Source organism: Quercus robur, chromosome 2, assembly GCF_932294415.1.
Source record: "Quercus robur chromosome 2, dhQueRobu3.1, whole genome shotgun sequence".
Lineage (NCBI taxonomy): Eukaryota > Viridiplantae > Streptophyta > Magnoliopsida > Fagales > Fagaceae > Quercus > Quercus robur.
Window position 1 is genome coordinate 35257965 of NC_065535.1, and position 22711 is coordinate 35280675.

General features: G+C 36.5%; 3 protein-coding genes and 1 long non-coding RNA gene across 5 annotated transcripts; 1 reads left to right on the top strand and 3 right to left on the bottom strand.

The window, feature by feature from the left end:
• Positions 1-1294: 1294 nt before the first annotated feature.
• On the bottom strand, positions 1295-7609 carry LOC126713501 (calreticulin-3-like). The gene is made up of 16 exons (XM_050413260.1): positions 7392-7609; positions 7229-7285; positions 7086-7133; positions 6718-6804; positions 6568-6625; positions 6382-6449; positions 6191-6283; positions 6051-6107; positions 5865-5960; positions 5229-5258; positions 4026-4457; positions 3746-3934; positions 2748-3663; positions 2439-2557; positions 2300-2331; positions 1295-1886 (listed from the first exon to the last, which is right to left on the bottom strand). Exons 1-12 carry the CDS (start codon positions 7446-7448, stop codon positions 3899-3901), a joined length of 1119 nt encoding a protein of 372 aa, XP_050269217.1. The 5' UTR covers positions 7449-7609; the 3' UTR covers positions 1295-1886; positions 2300-2331; positions 2439-2557; positions 2748-3663; positions 3746-3898.
• LOC126713499 (uncharacterized) lies at positions 7487-12802 on the bottom strand. 2 transcript variants are annotated; one of them, XM_050413258.1, is made up of 14 exons: positions 12572-12802; positions 12307-12395; positions 12002-12219; positions 11836-11908; positions 11474-11557; positions 11186-11302; positions 9979-10404; positions 9194-9597; positions 8957-9056; positions 8791-8850; positions 8620-8706; positions 7931-8006; positions 7704-7846; positions 7487-7613 (listed from the first exon to the last, which is right to left on the bottom strand). In XM_050413258.1, exons 4-13 carry the CDS (start codon positions 11836-11838, stop codon positions 7707-7709), a joined length of 1497 nt encoding a protein of 498 aa, XP_050269215.1. In that variant the 5' UTR covers positions 11839-11908; positions 12002-12219; positions 12307-12395; positions 12572-12802; the 3' UTR covers positions 7487-7613; positions 7704-7706. The 2 variants fall into 2 exon arrangements, with proteins under 2 accessions (XP_050269215.1, XP_050269216.1); XM_050413259.1 differs by lacking the exons at positions 7487-7613; positions 7931-8006 and having other exon boundaries at positions 7768-7846; positions 12572-12766.
• Positions 12803-16694: 3892 nt separating this feature from the next.
• LOC126698238 (serine/threonine-protein phosphatase 7 long form homolog) lies at positions 16695-18224 on the bottom strand. The gene is made up of 2 exons (XM_050395341.1): positions 18216-18224; positions 16695-17462 (listed from the first exon to the last, which is right to left on the bottom strand). Exons 1-2 carry the CDS (start codon positions 18222-18224, stop codon positions 16695-16697), a joined length of 777 nt encoding a protein of 258 aa, XP_050251298.1.
• A 1195-nt stretch (positions 18225-19419) lies between these two features.
• On the top strand, positions 19420-21162 carry LOC126713502 (uncharacterized). Its single transcript, XR_007651361.1, has 2 exons — positions 19420-19831; positions 20866-21162. It is a non-coding gene; the product is annotated as an uncharacterized LOC126713502 (long non-coding RNA).
• Positions 21163-22711: the final 1549 nt, after the last annotated feature.

Consider the following 22711-nt stretch of genomic DNA (forward strand, 5'->3'; position numbering starts at 1 on the left):
AAAAACAGGTACTAAGCATAAAAATAGAATTCAAACGCGACTCATCTCAGCGAATCATGCTATATTATTCAAATATTTGCATTCATATTCACGATAAAATCACAAGGCTGGTACAGTTTAAGTGCCAAAAGAGAACGAAAAAAATTTCAGTAATGTTTTTTTACACATTAAAACATGTTATTTGAAATATAGTACCAAACACATTGACGTGTCTCTACGCCCCTTAGCATTCCAACTGTCTCCCTAGTGGTGTAAGACATTGACGTGCCTAGAGAGACCGTCCTCACACATTCCACCGATGAGATTGAGCTATAATCCATCATTGATCCATTCTTCACCAAATTGACCCCAACATTCAGCTCTCCACAATTAGATTGATAGATCAACTCATTATTGAAGATTTCAAGCTTCCACTGACCCTTACGTGCCACCTAAAGCCTTGAAGTCACATCCTATGCACTACACATGACACCACCCAAATAGACTTATGGTGGGTTAGGTTGGGTTGTGTTGGTGGGTTGGATACACACTCTACACAGGAAGAGCGATAACGATAAATTTGAACTTAGAATGGTGGGTTAGGTTGGAGAATATGTTATTATATTGATTTTTTTAAAAAATATATTATAGTTAGTTGACTAATTTAAACATATCCAAGAAGATTTTTAAAAAATTGTACACCCCCATTCTATGGAATACATGTTACGTATTACAATAAGTTTAAATTATTATATAATTTTAGAATTGTAGCATTTTTTTTTTCTTTCCAAATATAATTATTATACCTATATTGTTGAAATTTTAATTTTCAGGTAATTTTTTTGAATTTTTATTATTTTTATTGCTTTTCTAGGGCCCATATCTTTATTTCCAATACCTATTTTGTTTGTATTTTTTAACCTAAAACTAAAGAGTTTGACAGAAATAGAATAAAATTTCATGCTTTTCAACCTAAAAATGAAGAAAAATAAAATAAAACTTTGAGCCCAAAACTGAATTGGACTGAATGGACCTAAGTGGACCGAATAGGATTGAAGTGGAATAAAATAGACTGAATGAACCTAATAGACCGAATTGGATTGCAGTGAACCGAATGAACCTAAATGGACGGAATGGACCTAAGTGGACCGAATTGGACCAAAATAGACCAAAAGGACCAAATAGACTGAATTGGACCGAATTAACGAAAGTGGACCTAAGTGGACCAAATTAGACCGAAATGGACCAAATGGGACTTAACATAAATTCATAACCCTTGTAGGTCTTGCATGAAATACATATGCCAGATCAAACAAGAGCTAAAGTTGATGCCAAAGTTGGCACTTAACATAAAGTCATAACCCATGTGTTTATAGTTTTGATCTTCATGGCAGTCAACATGAGACCTATTATTGCCCAACTATAAAATGCTCACTGCTTGTTCCGAGAAACTAAAACTGGTTTTTCAAATGGAGAAACCATCTTGCTTCTACAAAACCATCAGTCACGAATTGCTGAAAATGATACTGTCCCTTTTGAAACACTATTTGAAAGAATCTTAACACAAGCTGATCGGACAAGTTCACAAAATATAAGCCAAACAATCTATAGAGGAAGTTCATACATCAAAAGGCACCATGCTATTCTCTCATAACTTGACCAATCAAAGACTTAAAAATAAAACGTATTATGCAGATCTTATATTAGTTGCTGGGAAGCATAAGCAGGTCTCCTTCCATTAACTTTACGCAGAATATGGTATCCTCAAGTCCATTCTCTGGGCAAGCCAAGGTCTTTGTGAATCTGGGTCAATGAAACGAGGCATGAGGAACTGTTCTGCTTCTTCGTCTATCAATTCTCTAGCCCATGCGACCCTCTTTGATGGGCAACTACCTGGCCCATAGCACCTGCATTTTTAATTGAAGCATTCCATACTTATTTAGTGTGCTATTAAGAATAAACTTTCATAAAGACACCAGCATCCATTTCAGAAGAAAAGTCAAAGAAAAGAAAATACAACCAACTCAACCAAAACAGTAATCCAACATGTTATCAATTCATTTTCATTTTCATCTCTACTCAGCATCAAAAAAAGGTTATCAAAGAGCATCTGCACTTGTTACAAGCTACCAAATCATAATAGTAAAATTGGCGAACATTTTATTGCAATTTATTAATTATATGGTCAAAAATGCGATGTTCATAATAAAGGCTTATGGTCATTAAGCACAGGAATTAGCAAGCAAAGAATTTGAGAAGCATGCTGATGTGTGCTGGCAGCAGCCACACCAAATTGACTATGCTGGGATTGGACGCTTACCAAGTTAATTGAGTCATACTTTTCATCAGCATCTGTAAAACAAGAAAGGTATGTTGTAAGCACTTCACACACTAATGTAGAATGACAACAATTGAATTTAGCGGAAATTCATACAATCAATCTAGTATCAAGTAATTACATAATTTTTTAAGGTAAAATACAAGAAGCCTGGCCTGCACTGTGCTTTCTTCTACTTTTGATGCCAGGTACAAGCAGGTTGGAGCCACAAGACGCGGATCATATTCTGTCATACTCTTTCTGAAAGCACAAAAAGAAGTTAAGCTTAGCAAGCAAAAGCACAACTGGGCATAACAAATTGCTTGAATGTGCTTTCTTATGAGGTGATGCTATTTTTGTTTTTGTTTTCTTGTTTTCACTTTCATCAGTCACTTCATCAAATTCAGAATCCTCAGTGGCATGTTCACTTTCAGAGTCACTCAACACATACCTTGTTTTCTAACTTGGTTCACCCTTTGAGGTCTTGCTCTTGCTGGTGCAACTTCAATAGTTTCTTTAGTACTGGCAGAAGTAGAAGCAGAACCCGAATTTTCTTCATTTTCAGTCACTTCATTTACCTTACCAACCCTTCCCAACACAGAACCACTTTTCTTGTTGAATGGAGATGCCCTCATCTTTCTCACTTTCTTCTCCGGTGAAATCCTGGAATTTTCAGCAGGCTTTAACATGTCAGTTAAAAGCTTCTGGGCCAATGTTTGAGGCTGCTGCTTATTCGCTGCACCTCTCTTCTTTGCCACTGCAGCAGCCCTTTTGCTAGGTTCTTTCTTCTTGGCAGGTACTTTGGGCACTTCAGTCTCCATGGTTGTCAGGCATAAAAACAAAGAGAAATTTACTGTGGGAATACTTACAGAAAAAACAGTCCAACACTATAATGTCACGGTAAAAGATCATGAAAAAATTCACAAGAAACTAACTATTAGTGATGCTGAATCTCAAGTGGAAATTTTAGTTGGTGCTTGTAACATGGAAAATTTTTATCTATGTACATTACAGTATTTTGTTCTCTTATAATTGATTTTATGAAGAAGAATAATAGAAACACAATTTCTCACACAAGATCATATATTAACTGGTTTGCAAACAAAATCCCCATATCATCCACTGTAATTTTTCTTACATTACAGCTGAGTTGTGTAAAGATCATAATAACACAACCTAATGAAATATAATAATATAGCATTTACCGGCTGATTGATCAGGAGATGCATCGAGGTTATAGGCAGCAAGTCGTTCTTTAAGCTCATCCTTTTCAAGCAAAAATAGAACATAGGAACAGAAACAGACCTTAGCAGGAGCTTTCCTAGAGCCTGCTCTGTCTTTGGGTTTTGCTGCCTCAGGAGCTTTCTCTGGTAAATGAAGCAGAAGTAAACCAAAAATCAAACAAAAAGTAATTCCCATATAATAAACATAATATTTTTTGACACTTACCAATTTCCATTGCAGCCACAGATGACGAGACAGCTTCTGCAACAGATTCTGCATTGTTTGCCTTCTTATTATTGTTCTTCCGTGGGTTCTTGGGTGCTTGTCTAGCAGACTTCATAGCAGCTTCACCCCTTGCTTTGCCTCTCATTTTCTTTCTTAACTCCTCTGACTCACATCACTTCTCTCTAGCTCCTAAATGACATAAAACTAAAAACAGTCAACAAATAGAAAGACACAAAAATAAACAGCTTCTCACAAGGAATTGTTAATTTGTCAGTCATACATCGAGTTGCCCCTCCAAAGCATCAAGATCTGTCCTCCAAAAGGACTTTGGAGTTTCCTTTCTCAAATCATCAACCTCCTTATTGACCTTATCCCTTTCAGCGCATAACTCCTGAACCTTCTCAATGGTCAAGCTTCCAATTGCCATGGCTAGTAGATACTCATAATCACTTATCTGTACCCCATTACTACTGCTGTCAGCAGGAGATTTCACTTCTGTTTCTTCTGTATCATCAGTTGCACCAGCAACTTCTGGCTCAACAGCTTTAGTTTTCTTTGGAAAAGGAGTGAAACCTTTTGTTTGCAGCTCAACAAACAGATCAGCTCTCTTCCTATTACTTACAATGATCTCTCCCTTCACAACTGCAAGGATAAACCTAACCTTGTTTTCTAACTTCAACAACTCCATTTCACGTTTGTTCAGTAGAAATTTCTGCACAAAATACCTACATTGCAATTAATAATTGTTTCCCTAAGAAATGGCTGAAATTATTGAGTATCAGTGTTCTATTTGTGTTCACACAACAGGCCATGACATCAAAGGCAAAATAGACCCATTGTAATAAATTTGTTTTCACATACTCATTCTTCATCCCAACTAATGAAAAAACAATTTTTTTTTTTTTTTTTTAACAAGAAAGGTGTGTTCCAAATCACTCATCACTAATACATTGCCAATGCCAATTGCTCCACACCAACATTCTTTCAAATTTCCTCTCAAGATATAAATTCTATGAAGCAGCTTAACAAGCTTGCAATTTCTTAAAGCAACAAAGTTTTTCAGCAATTAGATTCTTCTGGAAAAAAAATACAAAAAATAATAATAATAAACAAAATAGATTCCAATATGTTTGACTGTAAGTCTGCTATAAGATGCTTCCAAAAAGAGAATTTACTTACTACATTCAGGATTTCCTAGAGATTAATATTCATGGAGGAAAAAAAGAAATAAAAATAGACCTATGTGGAATGTGGTCAACTTGTAAATAAAAATAATTCAGAATACTTGGGGATGTTGAACAAATTACTAGGAACTCTCAGCAGTAGAAGAAAAACATATGCAGTACAATCCCAAGTAATTCCCATTTAAAGAAAAGAAAAAGACTCAGGTAATTTGGACATTTTGAAATTAAATTTTGCTTGTCATGACGAATACCACCTCTATTTGGCAATAAAAATAAGTCGAGAAAAGAATGAAGCTTACATGGTAATCATCCATGTAATCACGACGGTCCTGCATAACAAATTCAACCTTGAAGTTAGGACAAACTTTGAAACAATCATACAAGTCTTTTGAGTCCAAAAAATAGGGAGAGTTTTAGAGAGCCAGGTAGGGGGGGGGGGAAGCTCTCTAAAACTCTCCCTATATGGAATGTGGTCAACTTGTAAATAAAACAATCATCAATCTGCATCAGTTCCCTATTATAAAATTCCATTAAAATAAAGAAGTGTTTCCATCAACTGATTGGCAGTACATTCAACATTATTTAGAAAAAAGGCCAAAAGCTTCCAATGAAAATCTTGGTTGGACACAACCACAGAGGAAATTCATTGTATTATTATGACATCTTCACAAAAATAAAATCTTGATATCAAAAATGTCTTTTGTCACGTCTGTAAAGAAGCCTTTGATGGGGAATAGCCATTAAATACACAGAAAATGCAACACAATCAATTAATTAATCACAGAAGACCAAAATTTCCTCAAAAATTAAAGGATTGGCTGGCCCAAGCCTATGATAGGCTTTATCACTTTTATTATAAGGGTGATCATCAAACAACCAAAAGAAACAGATGAAATCATGAAAAATTTAAAAGGAGTGATGCCAATTGTACAAACCCTTCTGTATCTGTCCTTATATCTATCCCTGTACCGTCGATCATAACCCCGCTCTCTTCTCCTCCTTTCACCTTCTTCTCTTGCTCTTTGAGCTTCCTGCATGATGTTTGAAGATTTAAAATCACTTGGAATGAAATTCAACTAAGACTAAAGAAATTGCAATCAGCAGTAAGTATCGTTAAGAACCTCTTCCTCTCGTGCTTTTCTCACTTTCTCTGCTTCCTCAAAGGCCTCTTTTTCAATCTGAAGTTACAGAAAAGATATGCAAATAAGGAACTGCTATTGATCTGGAATCTAACAATGAAGTTTAAGGAGAAGGGCCACACCTCCCTGTTTGCAAATACTTCTTCCACAACTTGTGTTGCATAATCTGGGTCATCACAGATCAAAACATTGTCGTAAACTGACCCACCCTTTACCTGCATTATTTGACCCCATTAATCATATAGTTTATTGATAACAAGAGCAACATAATAATCAGTCTATCTAGCATAGTAGATTGAGACTTATGTCCTACCTGCCAAACCTCAATTCCTACATACTTAATTGGCTTAAGCACATAAACATCAGGGTCATCTTCAAACTCTGGACATAGGAAAAAGGAAACCACTTAATGTCAACTTCAAATTTTTGTACCTGCGGTCCAAATTATTTTATATTTTATAATCAATGAAAAAAATTATATACGTATGCTTCACAATACCTGGATTATCAATCCAAGGAGTCTTCCATTTTCCTTTATAATTGGGGTTCTTAATTTTCTGTCAAGTCAAAAAAGCAAGCTCATGAGAAACTGCAAAGGAGAATAAAGCTTCAAGCATTTTTGTGTATCTCTTGAGCTCAATTGGCATACCTTGGGCTTCCATGGTCCTTTATACGCTAGATTAGGTACCTTTGGGGGTTTCCACGCACCATTCTCTTCATCATCCCAGTTATCAGGCTGATCAGGGAAACTAAATTATGAGAGTTTTTTCATCTTCTATCATATTTTTCGTTTTCTTTTATCTTTTCTATAGGCACCATATCACAAAATAGCAGCATTAAACATCAAACTGGAAAACGGGAAATGAGGAGAGAAGTGGAACGTAAAGCAGCCTTTTGAAATATAACTAGCCCTACAAATTACAAAAGGCCTAGTGTTGGGTCCAACATCATTAAAGCCAGGCATTAATTCATATACATGGCTTTGCGTATGCATGGCTTCTTAAGCAATCAACTAACCTCTTTAGCTTTTGGGTCTGGAATTTCTTTTGGAATTGAATCATATCCCTGCAATACCAAGATAAACATTAATGGAAGCACATAATTTATACAGATACTAATTGCATTTTCAGTAGTTAGAAAGAAATACAAAGTTTTAATACCTCAGGTTTAACCTCACTAGGATCATCAATATATTCCCTATCCTCCCAGTCTGCAGGCTGTGAGATATGACAAATGACAGTCAAATTTCTAATGAAAATTTCTAGAACTTGAATAGTTGTCATAACAACAAGGTGAATCACAAACTATCCTAGGTCCAGTTACAGATTTTCTGCTTTTGTTTCCAAAGTCCTCCAAGTCTTTAACAATTTCTTCATTCATCACACCATTGGCGCCAGCAGCATCACTATTCTTTTTCAAAAATTCATCCCTGTTCAACGAGCTGAAGATATCAACTAATTTGCGTTGTCGAAACTTGTCCTCCTTCTCACGAACCTTCTTATGCAGCCAATCAGGATGTAGTACCCTAGGGACGGGATTCGCAACCTGAAAATTTCAACTCATCTTACATGAGGCACACAAAAGAAAAAGGGAGATACATAACTTCAACAAATAACAATGAACAAGCAACAAAACCTTTTACATTGCTGCAGGAATGGTAATAACTTTCTGTATTGCTGAACTAAGCCTTTGCTTGTAATAAGACCAGTCAATAATGGATCGAATGCCCACATCTGATGAAATCTTGTACCATCTCCGCACATAATGCTTCATTATTTCTGTGAATTCAAATGTGTACATGCTTTCTTTAGTACATAAACAAGAAGCAAATGAAATTTAAGAAAACCATGGCCTCACTTTACCAGCATCAGTTTCAAATATTGCAACAGGAACAGCACGCTCACTTAAGAAAACCTTGGATGATGCATTTAAATTTGGCTACATGCAAGTGGTATAATTAAAATAAATGTCAGATAATTGATGAGGATTTTGACTTTAAATGATAAATTTAATCACTTAACTTCAACAAGGAATTGTTGTTTCTAGTGAGAATTAATTTAGATAATTAAGTCAAAAAAAAAAAAATTGATAATGTGTCTTTGGGAATCATAAGTTTGACCTCCTACTGAGAAGAGTAAGAGTAAATAAGAGGATAGGCTTAAAATTTTCTGCTGTGCAGCAAGAGATGGTCTTCTGTCTACCAAAGAAAAACTTTCTGATATGGACTAATCGGAAATGATAAATTTAATCACTTAAATCATTATTAGAATTTTTTAACTTTAAATGGGAGGTGGAGTGGAGAAAGAATTAGAACTAAGGATCACCATCCCTAACACCATGTTAAACTACCGCTTATGGCAAAAGTTTAAGCTAATGGGAAAGAGTGATTTTAATTACTTAACTATTGTTCTAATACTTTCAAGGCCAGTAATTGAATTTAAGCCCAACATCATTTCACATAACTTTAAATGCATAAATTTTACTAAAGATATCAACACTAATCTCATATAACCTCAAGATAACTTTAAAAAAAGAAAAGGCTTAGGCACACCTGCCCAGGACGAGACATTCTGCAACCTAGGACAGAACTCTGTATAGTGTCTGCACTGATGATGTGACCCCCAATGTTATATGCTGCCTGGATAGTGGAAAAGTGTAAGAAGACAAATAACCACGTAAAACATTAACTATTCTCCTAAAGGAACATGCCGTAACATCCCACCTTTAAGAGTAGAAAAACTCTCTTTACATTGTTTTGTGGAATCCCATAAGCCAAATATGCCTATTGGAAAGCAAAAAGCTGATTAAATTTCATTTGCATCGGAAATAAAGATATACGCAGGAATTAACACTGTACAGTTAATATATCTACTGATAAGAATCATTACATGCATCACCAACGCATTGTGTATGCTAATCCAGAATGCTAGCTTCTCTTCATGACTCAACATCCTAGGATCTACTTCTTCTAATCGACAAATAAGGGACCTGTAACAGAACAACTCAATGACCATAATTAAATTGCAAGAGAGCATGGAATACATCTAAGTGATTCCATTATCAAATGAAATTCAACATCATTTGAGTATGATATTTTCTTGAGTAAACATTTCATAAAGATTCACCTGAAATTTTGTAGCAGATGTTCAGTATCACCCAGTTTCTGACCATCTCTGTAAATCCAAGGGACTTCAACCATGGTGCTGTATGGTCCACTGAACTCCTTGAGTCCTTCCACATGGAAAGGATTATCTAAGCGTACATCAAAAGAAGAATTATTCCTGAACCCTGGACTCCACATATTACACTGATCTTGTGGAGAAAATGCACTCATCGATGACATAGACGAATTGGGAGATGACAGGCCATTATGTGTCAAAGGCGGGTCTGCTAGCTTGCAATATATGGCTGACATGCACTTAATCATATCCTCAGAAAGCCTGTTAGGTGTTTCTGGAACATGATCAGAGATGCGGGTACCGAGATGCTCTGCTAGACTGATTATACTTGACGAAGTATTCTGAGCATACTGTAGAGAAACAACAGAAAGTCAAAATCCAGAGAAGGTCTCCATATTGCAATATATGAATTTGTGAACGTATGAATGAATTTAGGAATGGGAACTCATGTATGTATTCCTCAAACATTTTTTGTTATAATTCTGTTGCAGTTGCAAGTTATTGCCAATAACACCTCCACATCAAGGCACTAGTGACATTTTGTCTCCATTTATTTCATAAAAAGTTGGGTTAAAAGAAAACTGAAATTTATAGGATATATTTCTGGAAATAAAAAATAAAAAAATTTAACACATCTTTTGATGTAGTGTGGATCTATGCAATTGGCTGTCCTGGGGGAGCCAAGCTCCAACTAGAGAGTAGAGATGGTTATGTGATGGGACTCAAGTTACCTCCATCATGGACAAAGGTTGGGAATGACAAGCGCGTAAAGCCTTAGACAAAGAATCAACTGGAGGTGAAGTCCTAGTCGAATACACTGAACGTTGAGATAATGAGGAGTGACAGCGATGAACACCAGAATCTAATAGCTTCTCCTCCCCACCAATTCCATTGGATTCCTTCCATGGGTTGTCAAGCGACTCACAACCAGTTTGTGCAACTGAACTTTCCCTCTTTGATGTAATATCAAGTCTGGAAGCTTTGTGGATCCTTGCTCTTGGAGTATTTATAGGTGATTTTAATCTGTCATCCTTGGAAGATGGAGATATAGTTATTTGTTGATCAAATGCTTTCCGGTACAAGGAGAGAAGATATTGCTCCAAATACACTACTTCCAACTCTAACACTGCAATTTCCTTTATTAACTCTGTGGCTGGCTGGAGTAATCGAAAAGTAGCGTTAAATTACAGTATGAAAATGAAAATGCAGCTATTAAGCAAAAGGAAAACCAAAACCAGAGGCTGTAATTAACATAGGAGTTATGCATGATTCCATGGTTAACTGGGGTTATACAAGGGCATCATAAAAAATTATGACAATTAGTAGTAGCATTAAACCATAAAATAAAATATTGGAGCATATGATTCATTAGTTACAAGTACCTTTATGGATAAGATAACACATGGTGTCTAAGTCATAATTACAAAAAATAATAATAATAATAATAATAATAATAAAATAGAAAGTGGGAATTCTCCATAGATATAGACTGTTCACAGTATTGGTTTTCCGGTTTTCCCTCTCTTTGATTAAGAAATATAATGAGATAATGCAACACCTTAAGATATTAGGATAAAATTTACAACTACATTATAGACAAAATACATAAATGGTGAAACTGCAGTTAAACTGTATAAGTAGTTCATAATAATTTACTCTTCAAAATCCCCAAGGCCTAGTGGTTCCTAAGGCCTCATTAGATCAATGAGGTCCTGGGTTCAAACTTCAAAACCCACAACTACCATCTTCGGACCACCCCCAAGGGATTCCTCCCTGTAATTACTTGGTGTTTGTGGGACAAAATGACTACACACACTCAAGGGAATAGTCAGGTGTTCGAAGAGCATTGGACACCCTCTTTAGCAAGAAAAGTTATATAAATTACTCTCCAAAACAAATCTACATCAGTGTTTGGGAGATGTAGGCAAGAAGGTATACCTTGGGCATTACTGTTCCAGTTGTATTATCCTGAGAGCAAGACCTATATCCCATTGCATTTTCCAAAGCCCGGCGGACCTCAAATTGGTCTTGTAATCTCTTCTCAAGTTGTAGAATCTGCTAGCAACATATTTTAAAATTAATAAGTAACTAGTAGAAATCACAGCTATAAAGATGGAGCCTATTTGCAATAGGCCGAATAGAGGCATGACCAAGGAAAAGGATTAGATTTAAGTCTTGTGATTCTTCATAACGTGGTTATTGAGAAGAAAAAATTCACTTCCATACCTCTTGCTTTAAAGAATTTTGAACTTCAGCCTTAGGGGATTGCTTCTTATTGGTTTTGATATGGTCCTCTAAGTGCCCCATATCCTGAAACCAGATTGAAGTAAATTAGAAATGCAAGAGTTGCATGTGTACTTATTTACTACAAGTAAAACTCACTGAGAAAGCACTGCATAAGAGCTATAAAAAACGATCATTTGCCTAGTATAAGGTATCAACTCAGCCCAACAAGGCCTTATATCTCAATTACTAAGGATTACAAATGTTCTGGATGGGCTCTTAAGATGCAGAGCGAAACACAATCAAATAAATAATAAGATGAAGTGGATAATTCCTTGAAGGATGAAAGGAGTAACCAATCTTACCATCTTTATTCGGTCTGAGGCTTCAAAGGAACTATCCACGTTATCTCCCCCAACTCTTTTCTTATCAGGAAAGCTGTCAGAGCACAAGAGTGTACACAAAAAAGTCAAAAGAAATAGATTGGAGAAGGCACTGAAAGAGCACTAAGCTTAAGCCAATCATGTGTACCTCTCTGTTAATAATCAGGTACCCTTGTCCATCAACCATGTACGAAATCATCATTAGTAAATCGTATTCAGCATCAGGAAATTTCAAAGGAAGCTTTGTAGTCTCAATATCAAATGCACAAACATGCACTTCAGCACGTTGCAAAAGATCTGTCCTCTTTTCCAGCATAAGACCAGTACTGGATACACTAACGTCATACCATTGCCCACATCGTACATCTGAGTCATGAATTTCTCAGTGTCTCTAAAGGAGATAGAAAAATAAAAATGAAATCTCAAAAGAAATAGAAAGAAACAAGAAATCACCATTATCAATGGCAAATCGAACATGATAAGGAACATCATACTCGCGGAGATCAACAATACAGTCTACAAAATCTTGAGGCCTTTGTTCTCTGCAGATCAAATACCAAATATTTTGGGATAAGTAAAGAGATACCACATGTAAGAAGAGGTAAAAGGTCAGTGCTAGGGAGTAGAATTGCAGAAAGAAAACAATAACCTTTTCACTGAAAGGGCAATAATGGCTGGTTCAACGCAAATGGAACCTGAATGAAGAATAGAGCCTTACCTTTTCCCTGCTATAATGGACTCATATGCTTCTGCAGCATCAAATTTTTCCTGGTTTCTTTGAACGACATGCAATAGGTCACTCTTCACATTCATTAATTGTTGAACCGTGTCAAAAGATAGCTTGAAATAAGGTTTGTGCAAGCCAGACAAATGGTTTTTCTGTCCAGAAGCATACAAAGATATCAGAATGCATATATAGGGATACAGAATTATAATACCAACTCAAGAATAAATAATGATAATGATGTGCAAGGATATGACAATTAAATAACCAATCATAACAAGCCCACTATAGTAAATTAAGTCTGCAGGTGAATGATATAGATTATAAAATTATCTGCAACAATTATTTTAGCATGGTACGACCTAACACTCCAAAAAAGATGATTAGCAAGAAAATGGGTTGAATAGACAACTATACACCCTAACTGCAAATTTGATGAATTTTTTTGCAAAACATAATGGTTATTTAATCATGAAGCATACAAGGAAAGATAACAAAAAGGTAGAATGATATAGTTTAAATATTCTTTGTCAATCATAAATAAATCATGCAATCCTATGCATACTTCCAGAATTTCTACAATTTAATGATAGGCTAACAAGAAAAGGCTAATGACCAAAAAGCAGAGCATAAGCCCAACTTCTGCATGAAGTACAAATTCAAGCAATAAAGATTAATTACCTGAGCCGCAGAAGTTGCACCATGCCGTTTTGACAGCTTACTCCGATCAGGTGCAATAATTGGGTTCTCAAAGTTACTCACCAGTTCATCTTTCGGAGGTTCATATGGAGGCACGTTTTCAAGTTCTGCTTTACAAGCAGCAAGAAAAAGTTAGCTTTAATGATTCTTTGTTACCGAGATTCTTCTTGCAACCTCACGTGTTCCACTTCTTTATATTTCTTTCTAATACCCCTTAGGAAAAAATATAAAGAAATGGAAGACCTGAGGAAGCAAGAAGAATCTCGGAAACATAGAATAATTAAAGCTAACTTTATCTTGCTGCTGCTGAAGCAGAACTTGAAAACATGCCTCCATATGAACTTCCAAAAGATGAACTTGTGAGTAACTTTGAGAACCCAATTATTGATTTATGCCTCAGGTCGTGGGTTATGACGTGAACCCACGACCTGAAGCTTTAAGCCCATTTTGACGAAAATACTTTTCAGTAAAAAAAGATTAGAAACCTATTAGAAATAAGTCATGCCATGGAAAACAACACACCCACGAACCATTTACAAATTTAATTGTATGAAGTAACCAACCTCAGTATAAATCCTTGCTTTGGATATGGCATCATCCTTGAGCAACTTCTTCAATACCTGCACAAAGTTCACTAACCATTAGCATCACAAGTTGAAAATCTCTATACACTGCCAATAACCAAAAAACCTCAAAACATAGTCACTTGCCTTACGAAATGGAGAAACTATAAATAAATATAAGAGCTGAGGAAACAAGAAGAATATTGTCAACAAAGAATCATTGATGCAACAAGTTTGTAGCTACTACTGAAACAGAACATAAAGCAAGATAGTTAGTTCTTGTTAATGCATGCACACAGAAGCGGGAATTAAACTTCTTTTCATTAATAACAAGAGAACCATAGATAACCACAAACACATGAATATGTACCTCGAAGATAACAGCAACAAGAATTGTATTATTCACAAACACATGAATATCTACCTCCAGCTAATGTCCCAACTGTACCTTTCACCTAGTTCAAATAATGTACATTAAAACCATTTTGGCCACAAAAATAATTTCATGAACTTTTCAACACCAGCTTGAAATGTCCAGTTAAAGGAATAAGGTATCATTTGAGTTACCTTTTTTGAACCTTACGCTTTCTCGTATAATAAGGAGGAGGTCTTACATGTCCTTCGTCAGATGCCTCGGGCCCAGCGTTGTGTCCATGTTTGTGCCCCCCTGTCCCACAAGGAGGTGCCTTAGATATGCGTTTTGGCCGACCTTCTGCCGCTGCAGCTAACCCAACAGGCTGCTCAGGCTGAACATGGGGTGGGTCAACGGCTGAAGAAGGGCTAGTGGACGTACTGTGGGAAGGTGGGAGGGGTTGCAAGTCAGGAGGGGTTTGATCAAGACCCAGGTCAAATGATGGAATAGGTGATAGCTCAGGAAATGACCGTGGGGTGGGTGGACGAATGTCAGACCCAGGACAGGCATGTAGGGTGGGTGGAGGGATGGTGGGACTAGGGGACTCATGTGGGGTGGGTGGAGGGATGGTGGGACTAGGGGACTCATGTGGAGTGGCTAAAGGGATGGTGGGGGTAGGGGATGGATGTGAGGTGGGTGAAGGGATGGTGGGGCTAACGGATGGATGTGGGGTGGGTGAAGGGATGGATGTGCGGTGGATGGAGAGGGATCGAGGGTAGGGACAACTTGCGGGGTAGCAACAGGCAGACGAGAGCAACGTCCGGCAGGAGCTGTGCTCGTGCTTGGGCTCTCAGTAGTGCTTGGCCTCTGAGTAGGCGCTGCCGCAGGAGTAGTTGCCTCCTCGTTCGGGGCCTCAGGTTCCCGAGGTCGTACACGGCCAATCTCATGCACTGCCTCCAGCACATTAATAATGTCATTGTGGGCCTCCGTGCCCACTGGGTGATGGCGCATCATACGGACATATCCTTCAATCTGCACATGGAAAAACCAAGTATATTAATAATGCAATATCAAAATGAAGAAAGCCAATCAATAGTATAATAAAGGTTGGTTCCAAATTGATATGGCAACTAATAATTGGAAATTATAGGGACACCAAGTGTTACATTGGACTAAATTGAAATTAGCTTTTGTATTAAAGATGTAGTTAGCGGATATCGTGTTCTCAAAAATGCAAATTAAAAATTCAAATGAGGAAAAAAATTAAAAATAATAAAAATGGAAAGAAGAATGTATACCATAACTCTAAAGGCTGAAATACGAGATATGACCTTAGAGCATCCCAAATTAGATTTGTATATGAACAAAGTTCTCTATAAGGTAAATCAACAAGATTGTCTATAAGCAATCTTAAGCAGACAACAATTTAAAAGGGAGGTTTGATGCTAAGCAAACATTGGACCACATAAGAAGAGTTCTCTAAACAGTGGTAAACTAAGTAACAAGTACGGTAAAATGTAGAACACGTGGAGAACTTACCATTAGAATGAATCTAGCACCGGGGATATCGATAAACCTTCGAGTTATCCTTGTGAACCAATCGAAGTACTCGTGCTGTAGAGGCATATCACCAAGCACTGCTTCACAACGCTGTTGAAGGCGATGACCCCACTCCGTGAGATGCATAGCATGTCTCCGCATCCAATCAACACCGATCTTCCCCCTCAAATCAATGGCATGAAGCACTGGGTCCGTGTTAACATGGCGGGGAATTTCTTGGATCATCCCAAATTGCCGAACGACATGATCCGGTGTATGTTTCTCTACTAGATGGAAACATACAAGCGGCACCATTGCCGTCCACACTGCCCTTCCTGCAACGCACCACGGCGGAAGGTTCTCGTATTCATCTTCATACGGCTGCCACACCACCTACAACAGCCCAAAAACAAATATGCAACACATTAGGCAATTATCTTTCTATTTCAAAGTTCAGCAAATATATATCTTCTTCTTGAACATGTTGAACAAAGCATTTTCATACCTGGTTTGGCAACATTAAAGCTATTTGCTCCCGATACCTGTCCCTAAAGACCTGGGCGGGCCTATTTTTCTTGTTTGGGACCCACACCCACCTACAATCAAGAACAGGGGATCAATATCTACAACTTCCCAAGTAAGATAATATTATGATTAAAACTATAAAGTAATCAGATATAACTACTAATAGAATCTTATAGAAATTTACTCAATTAATAATATCACTAGAATAAAAAAAGTCCTTAAGCCAAACAAAGCACATACAAGCCACATGACAATGACAAAAAATTAGAGTATATTAACGTAATCATATATATTGAAACTCTGTTTAACATTTTTAAATGTTGACATAAATGATTCGTACAACCCTTTTAAATAAAAATAAAAATTTATATTTTAAGTTACATGATTGTAAGCTTAGGTAATGATCACATATTGTAAATGAAGTTACTAAGGTACAGACTTACTTAAGGGACAGTGGACCACGCACTGGAGGACCATAAGCACCCACTGGTGGGCCACGCTCAACTGCCGAGCACAAATAGGGGAATCTGGCCCACACCCAATACTGGACCAACAATAAACACCCACCAATCTGACTAGCTTTCTTATCACTTGCCTTGCATAACTGTCGGTACAGCCATGCAAGGCAAGCACTTCCCCAACTATACCTTCGTGGGTTGCGAAGGTCTTCCAACTGCTGCACCCACATTAGATGCACCCTATCACCGGATTTGTCCATGAAGATTGTGTCCCCCAATAGCGCTAGGATGTAGCATCGTGCGTACCTATGCACTTCATCGTCTTCAGCATTAGGCGGCAGTGGATCGGCAACTTGCTCCAAAAGCCGTTTGATGAGAATCCTCTGGCCACTACGTTCCAGATGGTCTTCATTGGCAGGTCGAAAGCCAAGGTACTCATCGCACACAGTCTCCCATATTTTTTGTGTGCTCCTTGTTATAGCGTCACCATCAACAGGAAGTCCAAGAAGAACCTCCACATCCTGCAATGTGATGGTGACCTCACCATGCGGCATGTGGAATGTGTGAGTCTCGGGCCGCCATCGCTCCACTAAGGCCGTTATCAGGCCATGATCAATCTCTCTACCCGGAGTCCTGAGAAGTCCCTCCAAACCAAGTGCCTTAATGATGTCAATCACTCGATCATCCACCATTGGCTCTCGATTCGAGAACTCTTCACTACGGGCACGACATTTAAGGGACCCTGGATCCTGCACAAAACATAACCATGGATTAACATATGACAGCAAGTTAAGTGCAATAGAAGTTGATTATAGTATTTATAACACCCACCATGGATTAACGGGGCAATGGATTAACATACAACTTATAAACATACAACTTATTATTAATTTCTAAAAGCTAGTTAATGACTTGATGCTAACTAAGAAAATTACACTTTAAAAATATTTAGGTCATAAAATCTCTTATTGGCATCAATGTTAACATTCGTTTTTTCTAAATAAACATGTAATATTCATAGAAAGAAAAGACTTAGAAACAAATCACAGGGTGAGGGAATTAATCCCTTCTCTATCTTGTGATTTAAAACGAAAATTTAGTGAGGAAGAGATAGTGTTAAATCTCTCATTTGGCTCCATTTTATGGGCAAAAACACTAGCCTTCCTAAAAATATGATTTATAAACCCAAAAAAGAAAAAAAAAAAAAAGAGATAGATATTAGAAGGATCCCCCTAATTAAAATACAAATAACCTATTTTCGACTATCTAGCTCCAAATCACGACATTTCTTTATCTACCAAACTTATCTTGCTAACTTGCTAAGAAAACCACTTCAATTTATTGCCAAGCATGTTCACAATGGCACTGTTGAAGCAAAGATAATGCTATCAAATTCTGATTTTGTATGGCAGGTCCTGTTTGAACTCCAATTCCCTAAAGCAATTGGATCATGAAAGCAGTGAATGTTCTCTTTTATAGATTTTTGAACTTCTTTAACTCACATTCTGCATGGTTGTCCGACATATAGTTTCCAAATCTCTATTTTGTAGTAATACTTTGGGTTAAGTAATGTGTTTGAGCTTGGTGAGAGAGTGTAATTAAAGTGTGTGCGTGTGTGTTTAGGAATTAGTTTGTGTCTCAAAAAAAAAAAAAAAAAAAACCCTATGAAGGAAAAAAAAAAAAATACTGACCTTGGTACAAAACATTGGCGTAAATATTAATTGACAACAATAAGTCTTGATGATTGACACTTATAATAAAATGAACCAACAGATTTTGCAGTTCTTTTTCTTTTTTACTTCAGATCTTCAATTACATGTTCAATAAATTTTCAATGTTAACAGTTATTTCATTTTAATTTCTCCAGCTGCAAAAAGTTGGCAAACCTACAAGCGTAAATTATAGAACAACTTTTGGTATTGACATGAAAGACAGAAAAACTTGGTTCATAGATAAAGTATGAAAAATGAAGTAAAGTATATCATATACTTTACAAAGTCAATCTAGAAAATAAATAGGCAGTATATAGTGGTACTGTGGTAGCAAACCATAAGGTTTAAAGAAAAAGATATAAATAAGGAAAGAATGCTTTTGAGATTGAAAGTTTTAGGGCATTGGTTATATTGGTATGCATAGGGAAAGAATGCTATTTGCTAACATCCTCCTCCATTACCATCAGCTGCAACCAGTCTTGTTGATTGGGAGCAGCATCAAGTTGATCCTTTAGTACATGGGCACATGATTAATGCACACGAGCTGATTAAATCTGAGACAGGTCTATAATGTGAGAGAAAGGGTGAGAACCAAATGTAGGAATTTTTTTTTATTTGTAATTTGTAAAAGAAATGGCTCCTACTGGGTCTGCATTCATTGCTGATGGGTTCCTACAGGCTACAAAATGGGAAACTAAAATGGACGAAGCACATGTCCTGAACAATGAAGTATAGTATATAGTTGAGAATCCCAAACAATGAAGGGAAGTATATAGCTGGAAATTTTAAATGATGCAAATGAAAAGTGTTTAATTCAATATAATATAGTTTAAAAGTCTTTGAAAATTAAGATGTTAACATGGAGAAGCTAGTTATTCTAAAGCTTCTATGGTGGTAGTCATATAAAGAAAGTCCAGAATAAGCCTATTACTGCCATTTTACTATTACCAATAGGTCATTCTTGTCTTTCCTGACATTATAACTTATAAGTATACGAGTACTTCTATCTTTTTTCTTGAGCTGAATACTTACCCTGCTTAAACTCAATAAAATCATTGCTTGCTTTTAGCCTTAAAATAATGTAATGTGGAATTTCCCTATGAATTTTCATTTGCTAAAATTAGATCAGACTGTATATATCTTTTCTTAGTTGTCTTAGAGTTCCAAAATGATTTTAGAGGTGTACTTGGTCATTATTGTGGTGCTTCCATGTAGTGAGGGTCCAGATAGATTGCAATGGTGTTTGAGAGGCATTTGGGTGTTTGATGTTCTGTCTTCTATGGTTTGTTGTGAGGCGGCCCAAGGGAGATTTCTTTTCCCTGAATAGAAAGTTGATGGACCCCAATGGGATACTGAACCCATATAAAGTTCTTCCATACTCAATTGTTTCTTACAGCTGAGATAAGGTTTGTTTATTTTATTTTTTATTTTTTTTCTCATTCTGAACTTTCACACTTGCGTTTGAAGTTTTACTCCTGAAAAGGGCTTGCAAATTTGCTTTTGAAGTTTTTGTGAACTAAGGCAGCTGAAATATGGAATGACGGGCCATTTCTTCTTTTTTTCAATGATAAATATAGACACGAAAAAAGAAATTTGCAAAATTCTCCAAATAAAAAATTTCACCTGTTATGAAGTCCATTCAACCCATAAAGCAAATTATATGTGTACACAGGGAGAGGGAATCATTTTGTTCATTTTTACACTGAAAGTTTCTCCAATTTTTAAGAAAAAAGATATCCTTCTCTTGTTTTTGGGCCTTTCTCAGCAACTAGCAACTGAACCAGCAACTGAGGAAAAGAGATCAAATATTCACATACATTATTGTTATTATTATACTAAAAATAGATGGACTAAGGTATTCATCAAACTTAAGAATACTAAGCCAAGTAAAAGTTAGTCCATGTGCTCAATACTTAAGATACTTGAATGAGTGTGCTATTTAAAGAGGAAGAAACATAACATCTTCCTCTATTTTTCCAACATAGGATTTGTAACTCTTCTTGTTTAAACCCTACCTTTTTTTTGGCTAAGCAATCCTACCCTTATAACAAGGAGAATCATAACGTCTTCTTTCATTCTTTCAATACGGGACTTGCAACACTTCTTTTTAAAACATTTTCCCTTCATTTTTTCAATGAAAGACTGGTGTGTTCTTTAATTAGTATTTTTATTATTATTTATGATGTTAGAACTTCAATGGGACATTAATCTTGATTCTCTCTTTTTCAGTTCTTTTAACAATCTGGATTTTAAAACACCATGTGGCAAATCAATTGATAATATGCAAGATGCATATGACTCATATTATATAACCAGTTTAAACTGAAAGCACCAAATAATATTGTTCAGGCCTTTCAAATGTAATACTTTAGAGAATTATGTCTTATTTTGTGTTATTTTTACCTGATGTCATTTCATGTTTTTCTAATGCGGTCCAAAGCTGAAATTCAACATTCCCTGAGGTAGCAAGCATGATGGTTTTGTCTCAAGTTGTAGCAAGTGGACATAACTGAGCTACAGCTCAGTGGGATGCAATTCTATTAAACTATGAAGTTAGAGATGTTCAATACTATCTGGCATCTGATTGGAGAAGGAGCAAGTTCTATTAAATAGAAAGCACTAGTAATTGTATGGCACTTGAAGATAGTAATCTCCATGCCGTGGCAATGAGTTGTGTAGTTGATGAGTACCTAAACAGTACTGAAGATTAAATGAAATAAAAGCATATTCCTATGAATCCACTATGTTCAGGTTCACTTTAATCTTTTGACTGAGACTTTAGTCACTTTAAATTTTCTCTTCGATTTGATAATGCCTCTATAAGCTATTTTCTGAGTTCATATAGACCGGTCGGTTGTTGGCACAGTGCTTTACACAGAAATTTGTCACAACCTAGACATGTGCGATTGTGGCGGAGAAGAAAGTGGTTTGGGGGATGAGTCCAAATTTCATTTGGTCAAGTGGTGCTCCTCTACAATATGGGGGTTTGGCTATTAGGAGTTTGCGATGTTTTAATGAAGCTTTGTTGGGAAAATGGTTGTGAAGATTTGGAATTGAGAAAGAGGCGTTGTGGATGAGGGTGATAGGGGTTAAGTATGGCTGTGAGGGAGGTGGATGGTGCTCTAATTTTGTTACAGGTCCTCATGGAGTGAGTCTGTGGAAGACTATAAGATGTGGTTGGCCTAATTTTTTACAATACATTTAGTTTGATTTTAGGGATGGGTTTGGAGTGAAGTTTTGGCATGACCTGTGGTGTAGGGAGAGCCCCTTAAAGATGTGTTTTCTAGAGTTATTCAGAATCAGTCGTGATAAGAAGGCTTATGTGGCAACTGTTATGAATTTTTCCAAAGGTCCCATCTAGAGTTGCTTTCTTTGTTTGGACTGCAACTTTGGGGAAAATTCTAACGGTGGATAATTCATGAAAAAGGAATGTTTGGATTTGGAGCTGGTGTTTTAGGTGCAAAGGCAATGGGGAATTCAGTAGACCATCCGTTACTTCATTGTCCTATTGCTACTGAGTTATGATCTATGGTTTTTGTGATGTTTGATATCCATTGGGTGACGTCGAGGACTATAGTTGATCTATTAGCTTGTTGGCAAGGAAAGTTTAGGCATAATTGTAATGGATATTTGGAAGTTTGGGCGTCATCATAAGGGTGATATTTGGAAGGCTGACCCTCATCATTTGATGTGGTGTATTTGGCAAGAGAGGAATAATTGGAGTTTTGAGGATTTAGAGAGGATTTTACCGGATCAGAATTTTTTTTCTTTCGAACTTTATTGGATTGGATGTCAGCTGTAAAAAGTCACTCTTTATTTTCAGTTTGTGATTTGATAGATGATTGTAATTTTTAGATGCTTGACTGTTTTTGGTCCCCAATTGTATACATCCTGTATACTTGGGTGACTATATTTTGGTTCAATACTTCATTATTTATCAAAAAAAAAAAAAATTCATTCAATTCAATCTCTCCATCTATTTTATTGACTATACAAAAGCCTTTATACAGGTTACTGCCAATCCCTTTCCTAGAAAGACTAGTACTCCTAATAATGCAGCCATGGAAGATTAACTTGCTACCATTTCACAAATTTGTCTAGTCAAGGTTTCTTTTGTGGGGCCCACATTTGAAGTCCAATTAAAGTATAATATGTATGGTTTTAAAGGTCTACTTATTTGTGTTTTAGAGATAAAACAGTTTTTGATTTGGGTTTTAACTCTATTAGTTATAGTTAATTTTGTAATTAGGAGGAAGATTTGTAATTTCAGCAATCCTTGTGAATTA

Coding starts and splice junctions, on each gene's coding strand:
- LOC126713499 (XM_050413258.1), bottom strand. Junction 8,851..8,956: donor ACAATGCGTTGGTGATGCAT/GTAATGATTCTT, acceptor GCTTTCCAATAG/GCATATTTGGCTTATGGGAT. Junction 8,007..8,619: donor GAATGTCTCGTCCTGGGCAG/GTGTGCCTAAGC, acceptor ACTTGCATGTAG/CCAAATTTAAATGCATCATC.
- LOC126713501 (XM_050413260.1), bottom strand. CDS start 7,448: ATGAATGAAGAAATTGTTAAAGACTTGGAGGACTTTGGAAACAAAAGC. Junction 7,134..7,228: donor CTAGTGAGGTTAAACCTGAG/GTATTAAAACTT, acceptor TTGGTATTGCAG/GGATATGATTCAATTCCAAA. Junction 6,108..6,190: donor AAGTATTTGCAAACAGGGAG/GTGTGGCCCTTC, acceptor CTGTAACTTCAG/ATTGAAAAAGAGGCCTTTGA.